General features: G+C 42.8%; 1 protein-coding gene across 2 annotated transcripts in view; it reads left to right on the top strand.

The window, feature by feature from the left end:
- Positions 1-27,187, top strand: part of LOC111847716 (alpha-1,6-mannosylglycoprotein 6-beta-N-acetylglucosaminyltransferase B-like) — a 40,547-nt gene that overhangs the window by 6,696 nt on the left and 6,664 nt on the right. Inside the window, exons 1-9 of one of the 2 annotated variants that reach the window (XM_023819133.2) lie at positions 17,237-17,733; positions 18,109-18,167; positions 19,741-19,850; positions 22,455-22,584; positions 23,313-23,440; positions 25,110-25,174; positions 25,344-25,517; positions 25,965-26,132; positions 26,389-26,558. In XM_023819133.2, coding sequence (XP_023674901.1) covers positions 18,142-18,167; positions 19,741-19,850; positions 22,455-22,584; positions 23,313-23,440; positions 25,110-25,174; positions 25,344-25,517; positions 25,965-26,132; positions 26,389-26,558 — 971 coding nt within the window. In that variant the 5' untranslated portion in view covers positions 17,237-17,733; positions 18,109-18,141. Of the gene's footprint in view, positions 1-17,236; positions 17,734-18,108; positions 18,168-19,740; positions 19,851-22,454; positions 22,585-23,312; positions 23,441-25,109; positions 25,175-25,343; positions 25,518-25,964; positions 26,133-26,388; positions 26,559-27,187 lie in introns of those variants that run through there. The other variant, XM_023819134.2, reaches the window with a different exon arrangement.

Here is a 27,187-nt window from a genome sequence, read left to right as displayed (position 1 = left end):
CACATGCACCATACCATTGGACCATGTGAGCTAAACTATGTATACCTTTGCATTGCTTTGACACAATATGCATTCAATCACCACTTCCCCCAAATTTCATGAATACTTCTCTCAGTCAGTGTTCGCCACCAGCAAAACTTTATACAGCTACAGCCGATTTTTCAGACATTTAGATAATCTGTTCAAAACAGTTAACTTTCAGGTCAAAACCTAATGAAATATAGAGCACTGTCAAGTGAAACATGCTGCATTTAGACAGACAAAGGACACTATGCAAATAATTATGCTTTTAGCAGAAATTTCCTAATTTTGTTTTTGTTTGCTGCTTCGTTACCATCTACACCATCTATGCAAATGAGGCCATGGAGTGTCCCTTTCCTTTTTGCAAGGCAACACAATGTAATCTGTGCAAAAACAGTGGGTATGGCAACACATATATTACAGTACAACATTTACATTTATTCATTTAGCAGGCACTTTTATCCAAAGCGACTTACAGTGAAGTACTATATCTACAGGGACTGTCCCTCTGGAGCAAGTTGGGGTCAAGGGCCTTGCTCAGGGGCACAATGATGGCACCTCCTGGGAGTGAACTCACAATCTTCTGGGGTTCCTAATGGGAGCCCAGCCAGATCCCTAACTACTAGACCACCACCATCCCCCTAGATCAGAGATCTCCAAGTCCGGTCCTGGAGAGCTACTGTCCAGTAGGTTTTCTATCCTACCTGGCTTCTGATGAGCCACACCTGCTCCTGGTATTTACTTGAGTATAGGTGTGACTCATCAGAAGCCAGGTAGGATAGAAAACCTATTGGACAGTAGCTCTCCAGGACTGGAGTTGGAGACCCCTGCCCTAGATCACCCCAAGCATTTTACAATGGTTGAAGCTGGAAAGTTGAATGAAACTGCCTGAAATTTCAGCTAAGAACCTATCTAGGAATTTTTTTGGTTAGTGCCAATTTGCCATATGTACAAAAGGGGCCATCTTTGGATTGGCATTTTCTGCTAGGAATGAAATATTTACATACTGCAAAAAAGAAAAAGCAACACTTACATGATTTCTAATGAAATATATTGCAGCATTTCAGAATTGGTTGGCATTACAATTTTCACATGCAAAAGTAGTTCTTGTTTATTTTATTTTTACAATGCAACATGACAGTAATTTGTGCCAAACTGGAGGATACAGCCACACTTTATATATGTAATTTGCAATGCTGAAAGTTGTTAGTGTTTTTTAGCCCATTGAACATTGAGTGCCCCAGTAGTGTTGTTGGCTGACAGCATTTGTCATGGTTATGGCAGCATGAGTCACTTTTGGGTGAATTGTGAAACGTTTTGGTGGTTGTAGGGCATTTTGCACCAATGGTTAAGTGATGTGCTCAGGTGTGTATTGGTACAGCCCACTGTGTGAAGTGTTGTGAAAAAGTGGACATGGTATTGAGACAAGTGTGAAAATGATTGGAAAAAACTGTAAGTGTTTGGAAAAAGTATCTGAAGTATGGGTAAGCACTTGTTAGCGATTGAAAAAAACTGTAACTGTTTTTAACAGATTATCTAAACATCTGAAAAATCGGCTGTAGCTGTACAAAGTTTTGCTGGTGGCGAACACTGACTGCGAGAAGTATTCATGAAATTTGGGGGAAGTGGTGATTGAATGCATATTGTGTCAAAGCAATGCAAACGTATACATAGTTTAGCTCATATGGTCCAATGGTATGGTGCATGTGTTAAGTGTTGTGAAAAAGTGGACATGGTATTGAAAATGATTATAAAAAACTGTAAATTAACACACCGTAAGTGAAATCAGACGCTAAAGGAGCAAAACTTCAGCTCATATCTGCACAACTATAAGCACATTCTCAGCCTCGCACTTTTTGCAAAACACTACATGCAATATTTTGCTAAACACTAAACAGACTTCTCTACATTAGACACATACATCTAACATGATGTCACTCGTTTGCCGTTCCAAGGCACAAGCCTCCAAAATACCACACTCATTAACCAACTGATTAGACATGACCGTCAAGTGTGAAGACAAATAGGTGCTTAACTACAGTATAAACTACAGTATAAACTGACCAGTCGGTTGTAAGCATTATAAAAAGGCAACAGGTGAGTTGACTGTCTTCAACCAAAATGCACTACACACACAGAACCTTTTACAGTACCATGTATGTTTATAGTAGGAATGTACTGAACTACACAATTTTGTCTTTATTTAGAGAATGATGCAAATGGATGCCGATGCAATAACACATGAATTGATATTCATAGATGAACCAAGGTTCAACGTGGTGGTAACGTGCGCTGCCATCACACACAGTGGAGTCATCCACCGCAATGCCAACCTGGGACCTTACAATACAGGTCACATCCTCATATTTTTCGATAGAATACACAACATTGTTACAGTAGAAGGCCAAATGGAGGCAGAGCAGATTTGATACATTGTCATCTGGGACAATATATCTTTCCACCGATCTCCTCTGTTCTAGAACTGGTTTCATCAGCATCCACATTTTATAGTGCGATACCTCCCACCATACTTTTCCAACTTATCTGTGGACGTTTTGCTACGGAGTTTTATACGTAAAGCACCGCGCGTAATGTGATATCAACTGATATTGCTAACAATGGCAATTAACCGGGCTAGAATTGGATTTCATGATTAGTCGGATTATTTGTCGGATTTACGGTAGTTCGGGCTAATTGTAAGTGAATGAAGCTAAAGACCATTTAAACTGAGGTAATCTTGCTTTTTGATATGGGTCCATGGTATTGCACTTCTGTGGCAGATGAAATGCATCCGACTCATGTTCAAGATGTTCAATACACATGTTAAGTGCATATATATTCCCTTTTTTCTTGAGTCTGTTTGCTCATGCAAAATTAACTGTGATTAATAGATTAAAAATGAATGATATTTAATCGTGATTACAGTTTTTTCCAATCATTTTAACGCGTGTCTCAATACCATGTCCACTTTTTCACAACACTTAACACATGCACCATACCATTGGACCATGTGAGCTAAACTATGTGTACGTTTGCATTGCTTTGACACAATATGCATTCAATCACCACTTCCCCCAAATTTCATGAATACTTCTCTCAGTCAGTGTTCGCCACCAGCAAAACTTTGTACAACTACAGCCGATTTTTCAGACGTTTAGATAATCTGTTCAAAACAGTTAACTTTCAGGTCAAAACCTAATGAAATATAGAGCACTGTCAATTGAAATATGCTGCATTTTGACAGACAAAGGACACTATGCAAATAATTATGCTTTTAGCAGAAATTTCCTAATTTTGTTTTTGTTTGCTGCTTCGTTACCATCTACATCATCTATACGAATGAGGCCATGGAGTGTCCCTTTCCTTTTTGCAAGGCAACACAATGTAATCTGTGCAAAAACAGTGGGTATGGCAACAAATACATTACAGTACAACATTTACATGTATTCATTTAGCAGACACTTTTATCAAAAGCATCTTATAGTGAAGTACTATATCTACAGGGACTGTCCCTCTGGAGCAAGTTGGGGTCAAGGGTCTTGCTCAGGGGCACAATGATGGCACCTCCTGGGAGTGAACTCACAATCTTTTGGGGTTCCTAATGGGAGCCCAGCCAGATCCCTAACTACTAGACCACCACCATCCCCCTAGATCAGAGATCTCCAAGTCCGGTCCTGGAGAGCTACTGTCCAGTAGGTTTTCTATCCTACCTGGCTTCTGATGAGCCACACCTGTTCCTGGTATTTACTTGAGTATAGGTGTGACTCATCAGAAGCCAGGTAGGATAGAAAAACCTACTGGACAGTTGCTCTCCAGGACTGGAGTTGGAAACCCCTGCCCTAGATCACCCCAAGCATTTTACAATGGTTGAAGCTGGAAAGCTGAATGAAAACACACACCAACCTGAAATTTCAGCTAAGAACCTATCTAGGAATTTGTTTGGTTAGTGCCAATTTGCCACATGTACAAAAGGGGCCATCTTTGGATCGGCATTTTCTGCTAGGAATGAAATATTTACATACTGCAAAAAAGAAACAGCAACACTTACATGATTTCTAATGAAATATATTGCAGCATTTCAGAATTGGTTGGTATTACAATTTTTACACACAAAAGTAGTTGTTTATTTTATTTTTACAATGCAACATGACAGTAATTTGTGCCAAACTGGAGGATACAGCCACACTTTATATATGTAATTTGCAATGCTGAAAGATGTTAGTGTTTTTTAGCCCATTGAACATTGAGTGCCCCAGCAGTGTTGTTGGGTGACAGCATTTGTCATTGTTATGGCAGTATGAGTCACTTTTGGGTGAATTGTGAAACGTTTTGGTGGTTGTAGGGCATTTTGCACCAAAGGTTAAGTGATGTGCTCAGGTGTGTATTGGTACAGCCCACTGTGTGAAGTGTTGTGAAAAAGTGGACATGGTATTGAGACAAGTGTGAAAATGATTGGAAAAAACTGTAATCTGATTAAAAATTTTAATCGTTTGACAGCACTAATATATATATATATATATATTTTTTTTTCATTTTGTCGTATTTATTTCCTTCAGTAGTTTCCAAAAGCTGGGATTTCACTAGAATATACTATGCGTTTTTGTGTTCTTTGTTGTGGATTAAAATAAAAGGTTTTATTTCAATCTAATTTGTTTCTGTTTGTAAACTTGTACAATTTCCATTTGTACAGTTCTCAGCATTATATACTTATGGTAATCCCTAAAAAGATAAAAAGTGTTTTTGATTATACATAGCAGTGTTTAGGCGGTTATAGAAAAAATATAGGTATGGGAATGAAGTGTTTACTTTTAGGTGCAAAAGTTTGGTTTTGATAAGTGCTTACAGTTTTTGCCTATTGCTTACACACTTTTTGCTAAATTTGGCACATTGTGTCAAAACTCTACACACAAACCCATCAGACATAGCACTTGGAGATTAACAACTCACATCTATGCCAAAATGAAACACTGCAATCAAAACTTTACACTCCTTTCTAAAAATCTAATTCTTGCAACAAAACCATACACACAAGCACCATTTGAATTACTCTTTCATATCAGCAGGATCACACTGATGGGCTTTATATAAAACACTGCAGTCTTTGTGTTTCTAGTTTGCTCAGACTCAGTTTTCTGTAAAACTCAAAAGTAGAATTTCTGCAGTAATCAAACAAGAGTTTTTACAAAAAAACAAACATTCTTACAGAAATAAAAAAAAATTGAATCACAAAACAAAAGTAAAAAAAAAAAAAAAACACTGAAGAAATTGCTCTTGGGGGAAAACATATGCTTTATTTGTGTGTGTGCATGCGTGTGTGTGTGTGTGTGTGTGTTTGTGGTGGGGGAGTGGGCTTATGGATCCCGCCTTCTGTTTGGATCTGGCCACAAGACCTCGTCAACATCACAGGCGATGTCCTCACGGGCTAGGCATCGGGGAAAATATCGCCTTGTGTGCCGAATCCACCCTTGGATTGATCCTATCTCAATGTCTCCACATGCCTCTTCCATTGCTTGCAGAAGAGTCATTCGGGCATGCGGTTGCCGATCATATACTTTCCACCGCCACGCTGAAAAGAATTCCTCGATTGCATTTAGAAAGGGGCTGTAAGGGGGCAGGTATAAAACTGTGAAATGATTATGGGTGTTGAACCAATCTCGGACCAGAGCTGCCCGGTGGAAACTAACATTATCCCAGATGACAACAAACCTGGACTGCTCTAGTCTGTCCTGCACAACTGCATGTAGTGCATCTAGAAATGCAACGATCTGTCCTGTATTGTAGGGACCTAGAGTGGCATGGTGATGCAGGACTCCTTGGACACTAATTGCAGCACACATGGTGATATTTCCCCCACGCTGCCCAGGGACATTTACAACAGCCCTTTGTCCAACTATGTTACGGCCCAGACGCCTGGTTTTGGCTAGATTGAAGCCTGCCTCATCCACGTAGATGAACTCATGTGGCAGTTCAAAATCCAGAACTGTCTGTAACAGAAAATATGGAATAGCGTTACTGAAAACACATATTGTATATATTTTCACACAAGTAGGGGCTGGGTTGGGTCACTATAGACAAAAACTACAAGCTGCAGGCAGGGCAGGAGGCAGCATAAACCCTCATTCCCACATCACAGCATATAGTTTGTAAAGTAAAGTGACACATACCTGCACATAATCATGGCGCAGATCCTTGACCCTGACACTGTTTCTCTCAAATGGCACCCTATACAGCTGCTTCATTCTGAAGTTATGTTTCTGTAGGATGCGACTTAGTGCAGAAGTGCTGACCCTGTTGATATTGCTGAATACATTTCTATCAGCAATTATGCGTTGTTGCAACTCACAAAGTCGGATTGCATTATTTTCTCGCACCATTTCAATGATGGCAAGCTCTTGTTGTTCAGTGAAGAGCCGTTTCCTTCCACCTTGAGGCGGTCGTCTAACCATTCTGTTGAAAATGCCACCACAAGATGTCATTGGTTAGGTTCTTTTTCACATACTGTACTTTCTGTACTTTTTTTTCACAACTGTACACAGTACTGTAACATCACAATGTTATTCCTACCCATTTAGTACATTTAGTACAGTTAGTACAGTAATACTGTAATATGATACAGAATCATGTGACACATACAGTAGGTACAGTCTGGTGTAGAAACTTGAAGATATACCTTTTCTCCAGTCGGAATGTCCTTATTATCGATGCTACTGTGTAGCGACTGAGATTAGGGTGGACTCTTTGCCCAGCCTCCCTCATGGACAGGCCAGGATTGATCACGTGGTCCACCAGAGTAGCCCTAATGTCATCTGACACACGTCTCCGCACTGGTCCTTGCCTTTGTCCTCGTCCTCTTCCACGTCCGACTCCTCTCTGTCTTTGTCCTCCTCTTCCTCTCACTCTCATTGCCTCCATGCTTGCAAAGTTCTCAAAATGTCTCACCTGAGGTCTAATTGTAGTGCTAAGGCTCAGAAAGATTGGTGTTCTGTTTCCTGTGAAAGTGATTTCAGGTGTGTATGTAAGTGTGTACAATTGCCAGATGAGTTGTGCTTTTTGAACAGAGTGTTTTCTCAATGATAACAGGTGATTTCATTTTTGAACAAAGTGTCTAATGTAAGAAAACGTGTTTAGTGTTTTGCAATAAGTGTGTTACAGAATTGTAAACAAAGTGCTAAGTTGAAAATGTGTTTAAGCTATGGTTACATTGTGTTTAAGATAAGATACAAGAAGTTTAGGTATTGAGGCTCTGGTGTAAGCATTCAGATTTAGTGTGTAAGCAATAGGCAAAAACTGTATATACTGTAGTTTTGAATGCAGTACTTCATTTTGCTGGATATGTGAGGTGTTTTGTTCTTTGGGTTTGTGGTTTTGTGAATTGTGTTGAGTGATTTGGAAAAAAAGAGCCCTGTTTTCAAAATTGTGCTTAAGCAATGTAAAAAACTGTAAGTTTCTTTTTTTCTTTTTTTGTTTCCACAAATTTTTGTTGTTTACATAGGATGTACTATATTTAATTTGTGTAGAATGTTTTCTGTCCTCTCCTGGAGCCGACACCTTATCGTGGTGGAGGGGGTTGCGTGTTCCAATGATCCCAGGAGCTAAGTTGCCCGGGGCTTTATGTCCCTGGTAGGGTCACCCAAGGCAAACAGGTCCTGGGTGAGGAACCAGACGAAGTGCGGCACAAAAGACCCCTAATGATGAACAAAATATTGGATCCACGATTTCCCTTGCCCTTCACCGGGGCCCCCCCCTGGAGCCAGGCCTGGGGGTGGGGCTTGATGGCGAGCGCCTGGTGGCCAGGCCTACACCCATGGGGCCTGGTCGGGCACAGCCCGAAGAAGGCACGTGGGTCCCCCCTCCAATGGGCTCACCACCTGTAGGAGGGGCCATAGGGGTCGGGTGCAGTGTGAGTTGGGCAGTGGCCGAAGGCGGGGAGAAGCTAGCTCTAGGGACATGGAATGTCACCTCTCTGGTGGGGAAGGAGCCTGAGCTGGTGCACGAGGCTGTGAGGTTCCGACTAGATGTAGTTGGGCTCACCTCGACGCACGGCTTGGGCTCTGGAACCAGTCTCCTTGAGGGGGGTTGGACCCTCTTCCACTCTGGAGTTGCATCACGGGGAGAGGCCCCGGGCAGGGGTGGGCATACTTATTGCTTCCTGGCTGGGCGCCTGTACATTGGGGTTTACCGCGGTGGACGAGAGGGTAGCCTCCCTTCGCCTTCGGGTGGGGGGACGGGTCCTGACTGTTGTTTGCGCTTATGCACCAAACGGCAGTTCAGAATACCCACCCTTTTTGGAGTAATTGGAAGGGGTGTTGGAGAGCGCTCCTCCCGGGGACTCTCTTGTTCTGCTGGGGGACTTCAATGCTCACGTGGGCAATGACAGTGAGTCCTGGAGGGGCGTGATTGGGAGGAACGGCCCCCCTGATCTGAACCCTAGTGGTGTTTTGTTGTTGGACTTCTGTGCTCGTCACGGATTCTCCATAATGAACACCATGTTCACCATATGTGCACTTGGCACCAGGACACCCTAGGCCGCAGTTCGATGATCGACTTTGTGGTCGTGTCATCGGACTTGCGGCCGCATGTATTGGACACTCGGGTGAGGAGAGGGGCGGAGCTGTCAACTGATCACCACCTGGTGGTGGGTTGGCTCCGCTGGTGGGGGAGGAAGCCAGTCAGACCTGGCAGGCCCAAGTGTATAGTGCAGGTCTGCTGGGAACGTCTGGCGGAATCCCCTGTCAGGAGGAGTTTCAACTCCAACCTCCGGCAGAACTTCTCCCATGTCCCAGGGGAGGCGGGGGACATCGAGTCTGAATGGGCGCTGGCCTGGGAACGCCTTGGGATTCCCCCAGAGGAGCTGGAGAAAGTGGCCGGGGAGAGGGAAGTCTGGGTTTCCCTGCTGAGACTGCTGCCCCCACGACCCGACCTCAGATAAGCGGAAGTTAATGGATGGTTGGATGGAGGTTTTCTGTTCTCATCTTTAGTGCAAACTGCACATGTATGGATGTTTTGATTGATGTGGAGAGAAATAAATATGTTTTATCATCAATATATTCATATATTTAGCCCTAACAATATTTCAAAAAGAAAATACAGCTCAAAGTATACCATTAGAAAAGTAGAAATGCTATAAAGTGGTTTAGTTTGGTCATTGCAGTGTGTAACTTGTTCAGGCAAAGTGAGCTTCCATGAACCGTCTGTGTGCCATATGGTGACAAAATTGAGTTTTTATGAATTAGTGTATGATTTTGAATGAAGTGTTTCATTTTGCAAATGATCTCAGGTGTTCTGCTACTCTTGTGTGTACAATTTTGAGAAATGAGCCCTGTTTTCAAAATTGTGGTTAAACAATTGTAAAATACTGTAATAGGTTTTCACAATTATATTTGGTGTGATAATTTGTAATTTCAGAAGGATGAAATGTCTGAGTATGGCGTAGAGATGGCTGAGGAATCAGTACTGTATGCGAATGAGTGAGGGCGGCTTTGAAATGGCTGTAAAGTTCAGCAGCTGCATGCTGCCCTTTGTACAACTGGTGTGCCAGACTGGGAAGAAAGACAGCATTACTGACGGCCAGGATGCAGAACTGCTGATTTTTTTAAGAGACCCCAAGTAACCTGAGAGCGCTTGAGCAGAAGAAAAAGAAATTACACCAAACCAAGTCAACACTGAAATGTTACAAAAAGGTCTGATGCTGCTTTCACTGGCAAAATCCTTCCAGTTTTCCAGTTCCTACTTATTTCTGATATCAACTAGATCTATACATGTTAAATTTACTTAAATGCATTAGTAGCTGGGCTACTTTAAATGATTTTGTAATGCCACATAAAATGTACAATACTCAATTCATAAGCTTCTGCCTTACCAGAGCAGACATAACTCATTTATCTCTGTTAATGACCCAAGTGTAAGCTAAGAAATTCAGCTCTGAAGCGAGGAACTCTCCCACTTACTTAGAGACAGGCCTGGTAGGCAAAGGTCAGTGCATAGATCATCACTCGAATGAATGCTGTATCAGCTGAGATGTCTTCATGTTCTCCAGTGTCTTCAGCCACGATCTTGATGATATACTGTACATACTTGTGGTGATCTTCTGATCTCTTTAGACACACTGTGGAAGTAAAATTGGTCATTAGTAGGCCTGGGAGGGGAGGCATATTGGGTCTGTTATGTCTTAGGCCTTAGGCCAGAAGAGATTGTTTTGAATACTATGTGACCTCGCTTTGTGATAGCTGCCTGCAGTTGGCTTCGCAGAAGCTCGGACGTTGGAGAGGCAGATAGTGGAGCAAAGGGGGCGATAAAACCACTTGCAGGAAGAGACTCGAAGCCGCCCCAACTGGTGCACAAAGAGTTATAGCTTATTAAAGTAGTTGTAGTAGTCAATATAATATGTTACGCAACTGATTGCATCATGTTACAGTTTTTTTCAATCGCTAACAAGCGCTTACCCATACTTCAGATACTTTTTCTAAACTCTTAACACAGACTCACACCTACAAAACACAATTGGCCAAATGGATAATTTTCTTCTCAAAAATACATTTTGTTAAATATATACTAACTCTTCATTTCAAAATAGAACACATCTTTCTCTGCACACACTAACTTTACAAAAACACTATAAATCTGACTCAAAATGAAATTATTCTGTCAAAGAATAACACTTGTTTTCCCTTCACAAGGTACATGCAGTCAATCAAAGTACACCAGGTTTCAAAATACTGGCTATTATTGACATTACAAAAACTGCATAGACTTTTATGTTTCAGTTTTACAGGTATTTGCATGCAAAACATGCAATCCACCATTTTGACACCAGAAATGTCTTGGTTGGTAACTGTATGTCCACATGTACAGTAATGTTCACATTCAAAAGCATTCCAGTAAAAAGCAAACAAGTTTTTTTTTCTTTACTGTTTACTACAGGAGGTACAGTAGAAACACGGTATGATAGAACAGAAAAAGTTTTACAGTATTGCTTACAGTGAACAAAATATCCATGAAACACACAAGAGCATTCTGAACAAAAAAACAACAGCAAAAAGCCAAGATAAAAAGGGGGGGAGGGGGAGGGGGGCTAAAAAAAGGCAAAAAATTTGCATCTAATCTCTGCGATCTTCAGGGTTAGGCCACATGTTTTCATCAACATCACTCCTCAAAGTCTTGCCTTATAAACCCCACTGAGTCTAAGCCAGAATGGAATAAGCTGTGGTTGGCCCAATTTACCCAACATAAATCAGCTGTGTGTCAATTATTCAATTGTTTGTTTATTATCAGCTGAGATATATTTTTGATATTGATATTGTTTTTGAACTGATATCATTGCAGAAGCAGAGGTTTTTATACTGTATCTAAGGTTTGGAATATTGTTTTTGCTATTGTGGGATGTTGTGTGTTAACATTCGTAAATACTACAAAAACAGTCCATAATTTTGTTGGGAGGTATAGCTTGTCTGTTAAGAAAATGTAAGCATTGTGGAAATGTGTTCACTGACTGCATATTGGGTGAAAACGACATGAAATGTGTGAATGGTATGGCCACAACAGACCGATGCTGTGCTAATTGTGTTTAGAGTTTTGAAAATGTGACAACTGTTTGGACAAACGCTTGTTAGCGACTGAAAAAAACTGTAATCATACTAATCATATGTTAACCATGTATTTTCAGCGATTCAGGGACAATACGTCAATGTGTTAATCATTAATCAATGGAACACCCAAACATTAACAGTGATTCAATGTCATATAATTAATATCTATATACATATCTCATGTAGAGTCTAGAAGCCGAGGCTGTCTCGAGTAAGTTGCGTACAATGGGTGGACTTTACCTTGCTACCAAGGTGAACCAATGGAGCGGGAGAATTGTGTTTGTTATACGTTTCAGCTTAGTTTGTTGATGTTTCATGACCAATCAGGACTTAGAAGTCCTGGGAGTTATGGTTTATCTACTGGTTGCTCTGTGTGCCGGGGGTGACTTGGTACCAAGTGCCAGAGCGTGATGGGAGCGCTTTGCTGAACTTGCTGGAATAAAAGAGATTTTCTTTACTCGCCAAACTAAGAGGTCCAGACTTTTATTCTAAGTGCTTGATTTATAATTTTTCTACCATAACACCATCTCCATGAATGTCCTGGACATCATCATTTACAGTTTTTTCCAGTCATTTTAACGCGTGTCTCAATACCATGTCCACTTTTTCAAAACACTTAACACATGCACCATTGGACCATGTGAGCTAAACTATGTATATGTTTGCATGGCTTTGACACAATATGCATTCAATCACCACTTTCCCCAAATTTCATGAATACTTCTCTCAGTCAGTGTTCGCCACCAGCAAAACTTTGTACAACTACAGCCGATTTTTCAGACGTTTAGATAATCTGTTCAAAACAGTTAACTTTCAGGTCAAAACCTAATGAAATTTAGAGCACTGTCAATTGAAATATGCTGCATTTTGACAGACAAAGGACACTATGCACTTGCACTTGCACTACAGTTTTTTCCAATCATTTTCACACTTGTCTCAATACCATGTTCACTTTTTCAAAACACTTAACACAGTGGGCTGTACCAATACACAACTGAGCACACCACTTAACCTTTGGTGCAAAATGCCCTACAACCACCAAAACGTTTCACAATTCACCAAAAAGTGACTCATGCTGCCATAACCATGACAAATGCTGTCACCCAACAACACTACTGGGGCACTCAATGTTCAATGGGCTAAAAAACACTAACAACTTTCAGCATTGCAAATTACATATATAAAATGTGGCTGTATCCTCCAGTTTGGCACAAATTACTGTCATGTTGCATTGTAAAAATAAAATAAACAAGAACTACTTTTGCATGTGAAAATTGTAATACCAACCAATTCTGAAATGCTGCAATATATTTCATTAGAAATCATGTAAGTGTTGCTGTTTCTTTTTTGCAGTATGTAAATATTTCATTCCTAGCAGAAAATGCCAATCCAAAGATGGCCCCTTTTCCTTTTGTACATATGACAAATTGGCACTAACCAAACAAATTCCTAGATAGGTTCTTAGCTGAAATTTCAGGCTGGTGTGTGTTTTCATTCAGCTTTCCAGCTTCAACCATTGTAAAATGCTTGGGGTGATCTAGGGCAGGGGTCTCCAACTCCAGTCCTGGAGAGCTACTGTCCAGTAGGTTTTTCTATCCTACCTGGCTTCTGATGAGTCACACCTATACTCAAGTAAATACCAGGAACAGGTGTGGCTCATCAGAAGCCAGGTAGGATAGAAAACCTACTGGACAGTAGCTCTCCAGGACCGGACTTGGAGATCTCTGATCTAGGGGGATGGTGGTGGTCTAGTAGTTAGGGATCTGGCTGGGCTCCCATTAGGAACCCCAGAAGATTGTGAGTTCACTCCCAGGAGGTGCCATCATTGTGCCCCTGAGCAAGGCCCTTGACCCCAACTTGCTCCAGGGGGACAGTCCCTGTAGTTTACTTTAAGTTTACTTACTATAAGATGCTTTTGATAAAAGTGCCTGCTAAATGAATAAATGTAAATGTTGTACTGTAATATATGTGTTGCCATACCCACTGTTTTTGCACAGATTACATTGTGTTGCCTTGCAAAAAGGAAAGGGACACTCCATGGCCTCATTTGTATAGATGGTGTAGATGGTAACGAAGCAGCAAACGAAAACAAAATTAGGAAATTTCTGCTAAAAGCACAATTATTTGCATAGTGTCCTTTGTCTGTCAAAATGCAGCATGTTTCAATTGACAGTGCTCTATATTTCATTAGGTTTTGACCTGAAAGTTAACTGTTTTGAACAGATTATCTAAACGTCTGAAAAATCGGCTGTAGTTGTACAAAGTTTTGCTGGTGGCGAACACTGACTGAGAGAAGTATTCATGAAATTTGGGGGAAGTGGTGATTGAATGCATATTGTGTCAAAGCAATGCAAAGGTATACATAGTTTAGCTCACATGGTCCAATGGTGCATGTGTTAAGTGTTGTGAAAAAGTGGACATGGTATTGAGACACGTGTTAAAATGATTGGAAAAAACTGTAACACAAATAATTGTGCTTTTAGCAGAAATTTCCTAATTTTCTTTTTGTTTGCTGCTTCGTTACCATCTACACCATCTATACAAATGAGGCCATGGAGTGTCCCTTTCCTTTTTGCAAGGCAACACAATGTAATCTGTGCAAAAACAGTGGGTATGGCAACACATATATTACAGTACAACATTTACATTTATTCATTTAGCAGGCACTTTTATCCAAAGCGACTTACAGTGAAGTACTATATCTACAGAGACAGTCCCCCTGGAGCAAGTTGGGGTCAAGGGCCTTGCTCAGGGGCACAATGGTGGCACCTCCTGGGAGTGAACTCACAATCTTCTGGGGTTCCTAATGGATCCCTAACCACTAGACCACCACCATCCCCCTAGATCAGGGATCTCCAAGTCCGGTCCTGGAGAGCTACTGTCCAGTAGGTTTTCTATCCTACCTGGCTTCTGATGAGCCACACCTGTTCCTGGTATTTACTTGAGTATAGGTGTGACTCATCAGAAGCCAGGTAGGATAGAAAAACCTACTGGACAGTAGCTCTCCAGGACTGGAGTTGGAGACCCCTGCCCTCGATCACCCCAAGCATTTTACAATGGTTGAAGCTGGAAAGCTGAATGAAAACACACACCAGCCTGAAATTTCAGCTAAGAACCTATCTAGGAATTTGTTTGGTTAGTGCCAATTTGCCACATGTACAAAAGGGGCCATCTTTGGATTGGCATTTTCTGCTAGGAATGAAATATTTACATACTGCAAAAAAGAAACAGCAACACTTACATGATTTCTAATTAAATATATTGCAGCATTTCAGAATTGGTTGGTATTACAATTTTGACACACAAAAGTAGTTCTTGTTTATTTTATTTTTACAATGCAACATGACAGTAATTTGTGCCAAACTGGAGGATACAGCCACACTTTATATATGTAATTTGCAATGCTGAAAGTTGTTAGTGTTTTTTAGCCCAATGAACATTGAGTGCCCCAGTAGTGTTGTTGGCTGACAGCATTTGTCATGGTTATGGCAGCATGAGTCACTTTTGGGTGAATTGTGAAACGTTTTGGTGGTTGTAGGGCGTGGGGGTAATATCACAATGTGTGCTGCTATTGCTGAACATGGAGTCATTCACAATGCAGCCAGCATTGGACCCTGCAACACCGACCGGCTTCTTCAGTTTTTGGATGGGCTCTACAATGCTCTTATTGCAGAAAATGCAAGGGGGTTGTGAAGGCCAACATGCCATGCTATGTTGTGATTTGGATGGGCTCTACAATGCTCTTATTGCAGAAAATGCAAGGGGGGTTGTGAAGGCCAACATGCCATGCTATGTTGTGATTTGGATGGGCTCTACAATGCTCTTATTGCAGAAAATGCAAGGGGGGTTGTGAAGGCCAACATGCCATGCTATGTTGTGATTTGGATGGGCTCTACAATGCTCTTATTGCAGAAAATGCAAGGGGGGTTGTGAAGGCCAACATGCCATGCTATGTTGTGATTTGGGACAACATATGTTTTCACCATTCAAACCATGTGAGGGAATGGTTTGAAACCCACCAACGAATGATGATGGTGTACCTGCCGCCTTAGTCACCATTCCTCAACCCTATTGAGGAATTCTTCTCTGCTTGGAGGTGGAAGGTGTATGATTGCAGGCCCCATGACCAAATGTCATTACTGGAGGTAATGGATGCTGGCTGTGGGGACATCACACCTGCGGCTTGTCGGACCTGGGTGCTGCATGCCAAACGATTTCTCCCGCTTTGTCTCAGAAGAGAAAATCAGGTGTGATGTAAACACAGTGATGTGGCCTAACAGGGAAGAGAGACTGGTTGCCCCTTGAGGGACTTCACAGCACATCTGTGTTCCCCCCCTGCTCTAAAGCAGGGGGTATGTAATTTGGTGCAGTTTTAGCCATGCTTTCTCAGTTATAGTAATTATCTGTATATTTACAAATGTTTTGTGTTACATTTTATTCTGTGTTGTGTTTTTTTTTCTCTCCATTAGATTTGAGTACAGATTTACTGAAAAGATTAAAGCATTTGCTGATTAAGTCTCAATGCAATGGTGAAAGTGTTTTATTCATTTGTCAGTGTTGAAGTGATTGACTGATGTTGTATGCTCTGACACACGTGCACAAGGTTTTGATTGTCTTAGTAGCTTCTGCACGGGTGATTCAGTGTTGGGAGAAATGCATGAACTGTTTTGAGAACTGCATTAAGAGTGGTGAGAATGGTGTTTCTGATGAGGAAATTGCATGAAAGCGACTGTGAAACTGTAATAGATTAGTTGAAAATCAATGCTTTAATTCTATAAAGAATAATCTATCAATGTGTACTCAATTTAAAGGCCAGAAGCCTTCAAAGTTTGATGGTTAAAGTCGAGGGGGGGGGGGGGGTTGTTCCATTCTCTAAAGGAAAAAAGATTCTGAAACCCTATATACAATGGGACGTTCATTCCACCATTGAGAAACAAAGCCTCCCCCCCCCCCCCCCGGCACTGTTCCCCATGAAAATCACCATCATGCCCCTAAGCATTAACCTGAGAATGATCATAGCTGTGGCTGGAGTCGTTACTTGAATGTCTTGCATGTTTTTAATCTTATTCTAAAATATGAAGGATCGGAACAGGCCCTGAGAGGTGACCACATGCAGGCCTTCAGTCTGATTACTTCATGAACAATTTGCGGATTTAAAAACTTTTTCTGATGGCCGCACTCCTCCCGAAAACATGTCAAGAACCCATTTTCGTGCTCTTGCCAATTTCCATGTAGCCCAGTATAAATTGGACATTGCAGAAAAAAGGCATTAAATGATAATTTTCCAGCCGTTAAATCATGTAATGTTTTTGCAAACCGCTGACCGTGGCTCTGAATCCGGGCCAAATTTTAAAATGAATAGAACTTCCCTTGCCATCGGCTTCGTTTTTGAACCGTCGTGCCGCCATTGTTAATAATGGACGTTGGGTAATTTCGCTGTATTTATTTCCATTAGCTGTCTCCCGGGTGTCTCCCATTCGTCTTTGTCAGTCTGCATTCTTCCTTTCCGTCACAAACACTGGCTTATACCCCGAGGGGGCTGACTTTGCAACGTGGCGCTGTTAGCATACTTTAGCGATGCTCTCATTTTGAATCGTGGACGTTTCGCTAAAACCGGTTCAATGCTAATACAAAAAAATCAAAACATACTTCAATGCTTATTATTCTTTGTAACTGAAAATAGGTGTAGCGTAAACATTAGCATGTCCAGTAGGCCCAGATAGCTCGTATTACATTTCTTATGGCGTTTCGCGAATTCTGTTTTGACTATTTATTACGGACTCAAATAGAGGGCTGGAGATATATTTTCATCGACAGGAGAGGGGCACGGCAGCTGGAGCAAAAGCCTTGCTGTCACCTTGTAGGAGGGGTTCATTGTGTGTGCGAGACCTCAGAGTCACTGTGCTATTGTGTTCTCTAGAGGGGAATCAAGTTTCCCTGGCAACGGTGGGATGCCTACCCAGAAGCTTAGGGACGGAGAATGAGCAAGACAGAGAGGGAGGGAAAGAGGGTGAGAAAAAAGCGAGGGAAAGCGCAGACTGTCCCCCCTCTCACAGAGACTTTTGGGAAGGGGTGCCGTTCTCCGTGGCCAGCAGAAATGGAGCTGATGAGGCCATGCTTTGAATCGGTGAGTTCTGTCTGCCACTCGAGCATCCCGGTAATCCGACCTCCTAGGCTACACGCGCCGGCAGCACAAATTGATGGGGGTGCGGGGGCGGGGGGGGAGGGACAAATTTCTGTCGCATCCTTTAAAATGCACAGATGGGGAACGGTTTCATGTGGGAGGCGTTGCCGGGATGCTGCCTTTTTGTGGGGGGGGGGGGGGGGGGGCTGAATACACATTAGCAAAGATCGATAGCGGCGCTTATCTGTGGTACGGAGGCTGGGTGTGATGGGGGGCATGTGGGCGGCAGGCGTGAGGGAGCTGCATCCACTCGGTGAATCATTTCTTTGTCGTGAGAGAAGCTGTGCTTATACACATTTCTACCTCTGCTCATTTCAGTGAGACCCTCGCTGGCAGACTCGTGCCCGGACAATGCGTGTGCCGTTACGACCCAGGAGGTAAGGGTAACCCCCCCCCTACCCACAAAGGTGCACAGCACAAAGACGACATCCATATGGGATAAAACATCACGAAGTTTCTCTAATCCTGATAAAAAGGGATAATTTTTTTTCTATTAAACACTGTGGTCTTTATGTGTATTAAAAGTAACAGTTTCTGTGATATAAAAAGTCAAAAAAAAAAAAGATTCTGAATCATAAAATATAATTCAAGCGGTGAACAAATAATATCTCAGCAACCTGAATAAGGTGGGAGCTATGTGGCTAAAGGCTTTAGGGGGCTGTGGTCGGTTCAGATCCCGTGGTCGTCAGTGTGATGTCAGCGTTGGGTCTCTGAGCACGACCTTTAGCCCCCAATTGCCCCAGGGACTGTCTGACTCCGTTTCCTCAAAAATATACAGTATTTCACTTTGGACAAAAGTGTCTGCTCAATAAATATATTATATTAAATGGTTAATGGAAATTTAAACCGAAAATGTGTCTTATTTTAGCTTAGTGGTGCTCAAATTTTTTCATTATATGTAGAATCAGATCAATTTTGTGGAACCTGACACTAAAATTTTCAGATGAAAAACTGCGCTGCCCAGTAGGGGGCAACATATGTAAATGGAATTGTTGACATAACTATAATCTGCATATGCGTATGGCTCCTGGGCATTAAGGTGCCCCGTTTGCAGAGGTTGGGATGGAACTGCCACGGGGGGTTGTGATGTTTGCTTTGGCCGGTTTGGGTCCTGCTAGAACGGTCCTGTCCCTAACGGCGCCAGCCCAGGGTTCTGGCTGGGATGGGGCCTCTCTGCTCCAATAAAACACAGCAAGGCCAGACCACACCGATTCCCCGCGGACACGCTCGGTCACCCATCTTTCGCAAATGGCTGCCTGTCTTAAACCCCAGATGTGGAACAATTTATTCTGCTGCTGTCATTATTTTGTGGGGAGGCTGAGCGTGGGCTTGGATATGGCAGCATAGGCTCAGGGCTGCCACAGGAACGCACAGATGTGTGACGACTCGACTTGGACGGACGAAGCGGGTGCTTTCGGGATGGCACGTGGCTGAATCCCGTGCAGGAGTCCCTCGTGCAAAACGCCGCAGTCAGAGTCGAACGTAACCCCACCGCGCGGAACGACAGGCAGCACCAAATCTATCCGTAAAACCCCGAAACCACATTTTACTCATTCCTGAATCTGAAAAGATTCCTCGCGGTGTCGTTTTCAGCGTAGGACCACTCAGCATTTCTACACGTTACATAAGGCTGGAGATGCTCACTGGCTTTTGAGGTCATTATGCTGGATTGGATTTTTAATATGTTAGCATTGGTAAAAACTTTATCTACTCCAGACTTGAATTACTATAATTCTGTGTGTTTTTTCCAAACCGCCACACTTAGTGTAAAGATCTGTTTTCTTTCTTCTGATCTAAATTGGTCCCCAGCTATTTTCCACCCAGGCCTTGATTCCATGCTGACATTAAAGCCGCCCTTGATCTTATCTCCTCCCATTAAGCCTTAATGTGCTTGGGACGTATCCCCTCTCCATCACTCCTTGTTGTCCTCCTCTCCTCGCTTCCCTCCAGCTGCTGTGTGGCGCTCAGTCTATTCCTGCTCACCTTGATGCTACAGAGTCTCTGGGTCCCTCCACAGACGGCGACGGGTGACCTCCGGGGACTGGCACCTGCGGATCAGGGTGAGGGGCACCGAGCTGCTGGGTCACAGCACCGCTGGGGGGAAGGGGCTGCGGTGAGCAGGGCCTTGCCGGGGGACCCCTAACCCAGCCAGTAAAAGGATGTGGCGCTACACTGAAAGATTTGTTGCCTGTAATTTTCTTTATTGCGTGCAATTACTATTAATATGTCAGTCGCCTACTCGAATATCTATTATTATTCCGTTGTCTGACTGAAGCTTTTATCCCATGTGATTTTCAGTTTCCTAGCCATCCATAAAGATGTTTTATTGCGACAATTCATGTTAAGTATATAGCCTGAAGCAGGAGGTTGATGAGACTTCAGATTAGGGAGCTGCGGCCAGTGATGATGTTGGTCCCGAAGGCAGGAGATCCTTTCGGCCCTGAGCGGGATGACGCACACATGCCAGCTTAATGGCTCACTCAAACCCTGCCCTCTTATGCAATATGCTGTAATTTTGCCTGTGATTTTTAGGGTGTGATGGTTATCACAGTCTAGAGCTAACATATCACTGGTGGTCAAATCAAGCACAGTGGATCAGCCCTTTGTACGATTCATGCAGCAGCTCTGTTTTCTGACAGCATCATGTATCATTCGGAGGAATTTCAGCAATGTACTCAACCCTGGGAACCGATGAAGAAGTTAAAATTACTCCTGCATTTTCATACGATGTAGCCATAGTAGAAAACCATCTCATTTCATTTTATGAACCCAAGACAAAATTTGATAGCCCTTATGTAGATGGGAAAAGGAATGCAGGTTGTTCTCAGATTTTGCTGATTGTACCCTTTAAGTAGGATTAGTAAATTAAACCTAATTGACTAGTCTTCTTTGCTAGTTATTTCTCCAAAAAAGTTTGAAGACTGGAGATAAGTTCAGAAAGACCCCGCCATACACAGACAGGGAACTGTGGGAAAATGCAGATGGGCTGTTTGGGGTGGTAGTTAGCATCAGCATGTGGGAAGAGGACATCGACACCGAGAGTTAGCCTACAGCACCTGTGGGAGGGGCGGAGGGAGGCCATCGACTCACGTAGCCAGGGGGCCGTCAGAGCACTGGGGGGGTTGTGAATTCCGCCCTGACTTCCTTATCGTCCCCAGGCTTAGCGTAAAGCTGACCTTTACCTGTAATGTGTTTTCACTTCCCGCTGTGGGCCGCGCTCTAGCAGCTGGGTAAACAGAGTATGGAGAGGATGAGATCAGCGTGGGACGGCGGAGGCTGGCCTGGGCACAGGGGCCCTGCCGATCCCTGACGGAGATGCACACAGGGGTCTCCGGTCCTCCTTTCCTAACGACCATCTGTCTCTGAACATGTCGGTAACATTCAGACTGAGGCCAGCGGTATAAGTGTCATTAACCCATAGTCCCCTTTTTCAGTGTATTGGTAGCACCGGGACATGGGCAGTTTCTTAGTGTATGGTGGTAATGGTGGAATGTCTCATTTTTGGGAGAGGTAGATAGGACACTATTTATTTGGAAAATAAGTGTCCAGTTGGCAATGGCCAATGAGGCAGTAATTAATTATTATTTTCATCAACTATGAGCATATAGAGTCCTATTATTTACATTAGCAGACTATGTAATCAATGGGCATTAAGTAATGGACAGATATAATTATGTTTCATCCCCTGACTTGCAAGCTTTAATGTCAATGAAGGAACGTTTGACGCATTGTAGGGATTTGCTGTATAAATGTTTTTGGTACTTTAATTTTGGTATAAAGGTAGAGTATTCTAGCACAAAAATGGGATTGAGGGTAGAGTATGATGTCATCTTGTCTGGGGGGGAATGACCCAGCTAGGGATTCTATGGAATAATGTGTCATTTGATATGTGGGTCTCTTATTGCTGCAGAGTGATGTGTGAACACGGTAATTTCACACTCGGCTATTAAGAAAACATTCTTGACATTTAATCTAAGATAAACCAATAGGGGTTTAACTTAGATTCTGTAGGTGATCTCAGTAAAAAAATTTAATTGCCGTCATAAGAAAGCAGATTTCAGGTCAGAATGATTGTAAAAAGCTTTTATTTTTATTAAGATTTGAGATCAATGGTTCCTTGTTCTGTTAGTAAAAAAAGATCCTGCTGAAGAAGAATGAGTCCTTTCTACCATACAAACTACTTACTGTACAAGCATTAATTAGCTAAATGCATTGTTTCATTGTATTCAAGGTTTCATTGTCAGAATTTTTTAGCTAATGTTTATCATTTCATTTAAAAACAACAGCTTTTCAAATTTATGTTTGTTTTGATAAAGGGAAATACTTTTTTGTCTTCTAAATTACGAGCGGTTCTCCATGGTGGTTCAGTGCTTCAGTGGGGGGGCTGGCTCTCTATGTGCCTCTCCATGCTCTTATGCATTTCCTCCGAATTCCCTGTTATTCGTCTACAGCCCCAAACCATGCAGTTTAGGTAACCTGCTATGTGAATGTGTGTTTGAATATGTGTGTGAAATGGATGGATGGATAGATGAATTAATTGTAAAACATTCTGACCCAGGGGATAACCTATCACACCCATAAAGTCTCATCCCCTCTGGCCCCATGAATGTCACCTGGCTGCTGGCCCTCTTCTGCCCTGACCCTTGGACCCTTGGCCCCTGCAGGGGGCCCCCGGAGCAGAGTGCACAGACTGTCCCTGCGCCTGGACGCCCTCAGCTCCCAGGTCCAACGGCTGAGCCGGGAGAGGGGCAGCACGCCGTCGCCACAGCAGGACCTCACCCAGCTGCTACTACGGTACCATCGCCTGCCACGGTCACCTCAACAGCCCACCTTAAATGAGGACTATTAGTTAGCATTTAACAACCAGGTGGTTTCAGTAAAAGCTATTTAAACAGCGTATACCTCTATCCATTACCACAAAGGGTTTACTTGCTTTGCTAAACCAATTTAGATTAAAAAAAGCTGCAAGTAAATGAATATAACCACTTCTTTCCCCACTTGCTTTCTAAATAAAGACTCTATATCAATGTTTCCCGACCCGTTTCTCAGGGACCTGCAGACAGTCCATGTTTTTGCTCTCTCCCAGTTCCTGGTAGGGGGCAAACGTGTGGACTGTCTGGCAGGGATCCGGGAGGGAGCAAAAACGTGGGGTGTCCGTAGGTCCCCGAGGACCGGGTTGGGAAACACTGATCTATACATTTAGAAATAAATTTCGTTGGTTTGTGTTTTAAAATGATGGGGTCACTTTGGGGGCGGTTTAACTTATCAGGGCCCTGATCTGACATCAGCATGGACACTCAGATTTAACTAACCATTGCATTTTTCCCCAAGCTGGGTGGAGCCCCAATTTTTGCTGTGGCCGCAGGCTATGGCCTGGGATACTTATAGATTAATTTGCAATTGGGTTAATTATCCAGAATCAGCAACTGCCCTAGGGTGTGTATTTAAAAATAAAGGATAATAAATGTTTACCCTGAGATACACATCAAGGCCAAATTGTGTTCATATGTATTGTTTCTCAGGTTGAAGGATGACCACGGGAAGTTGGTGCGTTCCATGGAGAAGGAGCTGTTGCTCATGTCGCAGAAGCTGGACCGGCTCCTGCAGAGGACCCCCCTGCCTGCACCCCAGGAGCACACTCCCCTGCCAGGTACTCACACGAACATCTGGCCAGCACAAAGCAGGTGTTCCAGTCCAGGACCTGGAGAGGGTCATGAGAAGGTCGTCATGGCAGATGCTGGATGCAGAAGTGATCGGCTGTAAAGATAAGGGCAGAATGTCTTTGGACATGTCCATTGGTCCTTTAGTCATTAATCAAGCAGAAAGTGGACTTTCCAGCTACAATAATAATAATTTGACGGACATATTTAGGCCAATAGTTGTCGTTTGTTTGGTCTTTGAATATATAAATAAGAAAATGAAAAACTGGCGCAGAAGTGAACAGGCTTGCTGTTCTTCTCCCAGACAGGTCAGGTCTGCAGGCCACAAAGGGTTAATGGGGCTGCCTAAGGGGGGTTTTGGAACAGCGACAAAGACCGGGTTTTACAGCCAGGACTACCGTCTATTTAACAGCCCTCAGCGGCGTCTGGGTCAGACAAGTTTAGGGTCCTGCAGGGAGGGGCGTGTTCACATCTTCAAACAGGGTGATTCATACGGGCCACACACTTGCCCCAAACATCCCTAACTTCCTGAAAATTACCTCAGACCCATAAAGCAGAGAAGTCCAACTGTTCCTCACCCTCTGATGTGATTTCTCTCCTGTTGCCTAATGTTTTAATTGTCCTTTGTCACTTTCCGTGTTTACCTTGCTGGCTTTACAGCTGCTGACAGTGAGTTTGAGTGGCTGGCCAGAGGCACAGGGCTAAGGGACAGACCAACAGGAGAGTGCAGGGCAGTTAAAGGCAGTATTTCCGGGGATTCCACCCCTCCCCCTCATTAGCTGTAGGAGGCAATAGCAGCGCTGGGTCCTGACCTGCCTGAACCAGGGGCAGGTTTTTACCATGTTGATGTTGGGTGAGCTGGATGGCTCAAGTAGGTGGTAGTTGACAGTCAAAAAGAATTATAATGTTGATTATATTAGTTCATAAGCTCCAGTGAAGCTGTCACTCATAGTGCACTATGGATACCTTCAGAATGCATTATAATGGTCAGTTTGAGAATTAATAAAGCATTTTCTGTCAACAGTCATAAGGCATTATAGTGTTGATTATAATACTTCATAAGCTACAATGAAGCTCTCATCTATAATGCACTACAGATACCTTCATAATACATTATAATGGCTGATATAAGACTTAAGGATGCTTTTTAGTGCAGTGAAGATATCCATAATGCATTACATAGATAGATAGATAGATAGATAGATAGATTACTTTAATTGTCATTGTACAAATATACAACAAATTGCATTGCACCCATATAAAGAAAATACGGCTCCTATCTTAAAGTAATAAACAAACAAACAAACAAATAAATAAATAAGAAGAGTAATAAATAAGCCTAAATTAAGTAAGTAAAAGAAATTAATCACACATAGTAATTTTAAAGTACTGTAATGTTAATGCATTATAGATGAAAGCTTCAAAAAGCATTCATAATGCATAGTAATCATGGCTGTAATGTGTTATGCCATTTTATAAATATTTATAGCCATGTCTATAATGCTTTATGGATGCATTATAATGTGTTATGAATGTGAGATTATTTTAGACACGGCATTCATAGAAAGTGTTACTGTTTATCTTATTGTTATAAACTCACACATAGGCAGTTCCCCTTAGTGTTGCCACCGGCCTGACAGTGTGCCGCCATTTCTCAAGCTCTCTCTCAGGTGTGTGAGGTTCCTGACCATCCCAGCTTCCCCCTGTGTGCTGGAAAAGTGGAGGTGAGTAGAGGGTAGTACAAGGGTTCAGTCCTGGCCCAGCCAAAAAGAAGGCATAGAATTCATGCTGCACTTTCAGCTACTGGGGGGGGTAAACCCTCTGTGACTGTAAGTAAGATGTGTACATCTGCCTGTGTGTGAGTTTGAATAACCCTCCGCTGCCTCCGCCCAGTTTCTGAGAGCCAGCTGGCGCTCTGACCCGTGCTATGCCTTCTACGGCGTGGACGGCTCCACCTGCTCCATCCTGGCCTACCTTAGTGAGAGGGAGGAATTCTGCCCCCTGCTGCCCGGGCATAACCGCACCGCTCCACCCTGGAAACACCAGCCAGCACAGGAGAAGGAGAAGGTCCGGTATTTACTGTACTGAACGATATTCCAGAAGGCATTTGATGTTAACTTGAGCATGTGATGCATTTTTGGTTGTTTTTGCAGAATTAAACTGAACTTAAACTAGAGCAGTGCTTCTGTAATTGGGATAGAAAATGTTTGCTCTATTGTGTATTTTCATTGGCGTGGTGCGGCAACAAAGGATTATATTCTGCCCCTTAATCTGAAAGGAGATTAAAAAAAATATTACATATGGACGGCAAGGCAAACTTGGACCGCTTAATCTGTACATCTGTAAAATTAATGATCTAATTACAGGCACTCTGTTTAAGTTATAATGGAATATAATGACATCTGTTGTCATCAAAGAAAATGCTTAACAAAACATTGTGAGATTAAGCCTTCTAAACATTTATTCCACTGCCGCTAATTCCGTTTCCCCCATCTACAATTTGTTTTTGGGCAGGCATTGATTCGGGCTGACCTAAGCCCCCTTTATAAATTGATGGGAAGTGGCTGGGGTCCTGCAGTGAAATTCATGTGGTCTAGGATAGAAAGGCTGGCGGCCAGGTGGACAAAAGCTGGGGAGAAAGTGTGGCGGAAAATTTCACATCGATCTCCTAGTCAGCTCAGGGTGAGTTTGCTCAAGCTTAAAACATTTTTACTATCCATTATTATTTATGTGCTTAGCGGAATGTTTCATCTCATGTCACTTACGTAGCTTGCATATTTCTCAACATTTTACCCATATGTTCTATTTTAGGCATTTATTCCACAGGGTATTTATATTAAAGCAATACAACTTAATCGCCTTGTTCAAGGACTCCAGCTGGGACACAGATCCCTGATCCCAAAGCCGTCTACTGATTCACCTGCATGGTTCCACTCAGGTTCTGCTGTTCCCAGGGGTTCTGGCTGGAGGTGGGGGCCAGAGTTTCGGGGAGATGGTGGAACGAGGTGGTCCCCTCGGGGAGCTGGTGCAGTGGGCAGACATTAGTGCTGCCTTCTTCATCTTGGGGCACAACCTGACCTTCACGGTCTCTCAGGGCCACCTGCTCAGGTAACAACGCGTCATGTAATAACTCAACAGGATGTGACAAATTGAATGATGGTAATAACAACAATGATGATGATGATAATAATAACAATATTAATAGGGTAATGCTGCAGTATAAAATAATAACATAGTCTATAAATGTATAACATTTTGTCAAGTTATTACCTAATGCAGTGTTATTACATAATGCAGTGTTATTACATAATGCAGTGTTATTACATAATGCATTGTAACAGGGTATCCTCAAGGAAATGTGTGTAGTCCCAGTCTCTGCAGAGGTGGGGACTTGAGTCACTGACTCGCGACAAATTTGATGACTTGTGCCCCGAGTCAGAAAAACTGATGGAAAGACTTGGACTCAACTTGAACTTGAAGGCAACGACTTGAGACTTGGACCCAACTTGGACCCTCTGGATACCATAATGTTAATTTTATCATTTCCGTGTATATTCATTCTCTGCTGTCTGCATTTTCAATTGGCTGAATGTAAGATCTCCTGAGATAGTTTGTTGGAAAGATGCATCACTCCCTGCATATACATGGACAGAAAAGCTGTGTGAGGAGAACCATGAGTGGAGACTCTCTTTTCACCCCCGTGGTCCCCTATCTCTGCCTATAAAGAATGTATCCTA

This window comes from Paramormyrops kingsleyae, chromosome 5, assembly GCF_048594095.1.
Source record: "Paramormyrops kingsleyae isolate MSU_618 chromosome 5, PKINGS_0.4, whole genome shotgun sequence".
NCBI lineage: Eukaryota > Metazoa > Chordata > Actinopteri > Osteoglossiformes > Mormyridae > Paramormyrops > Paramormyrops kingsleyae.
The sequence above is the reverse complement of the archived record's forward strand: the minus strand, read 5'-3'. Positions and strand labels throughout refer to the sequence as shown.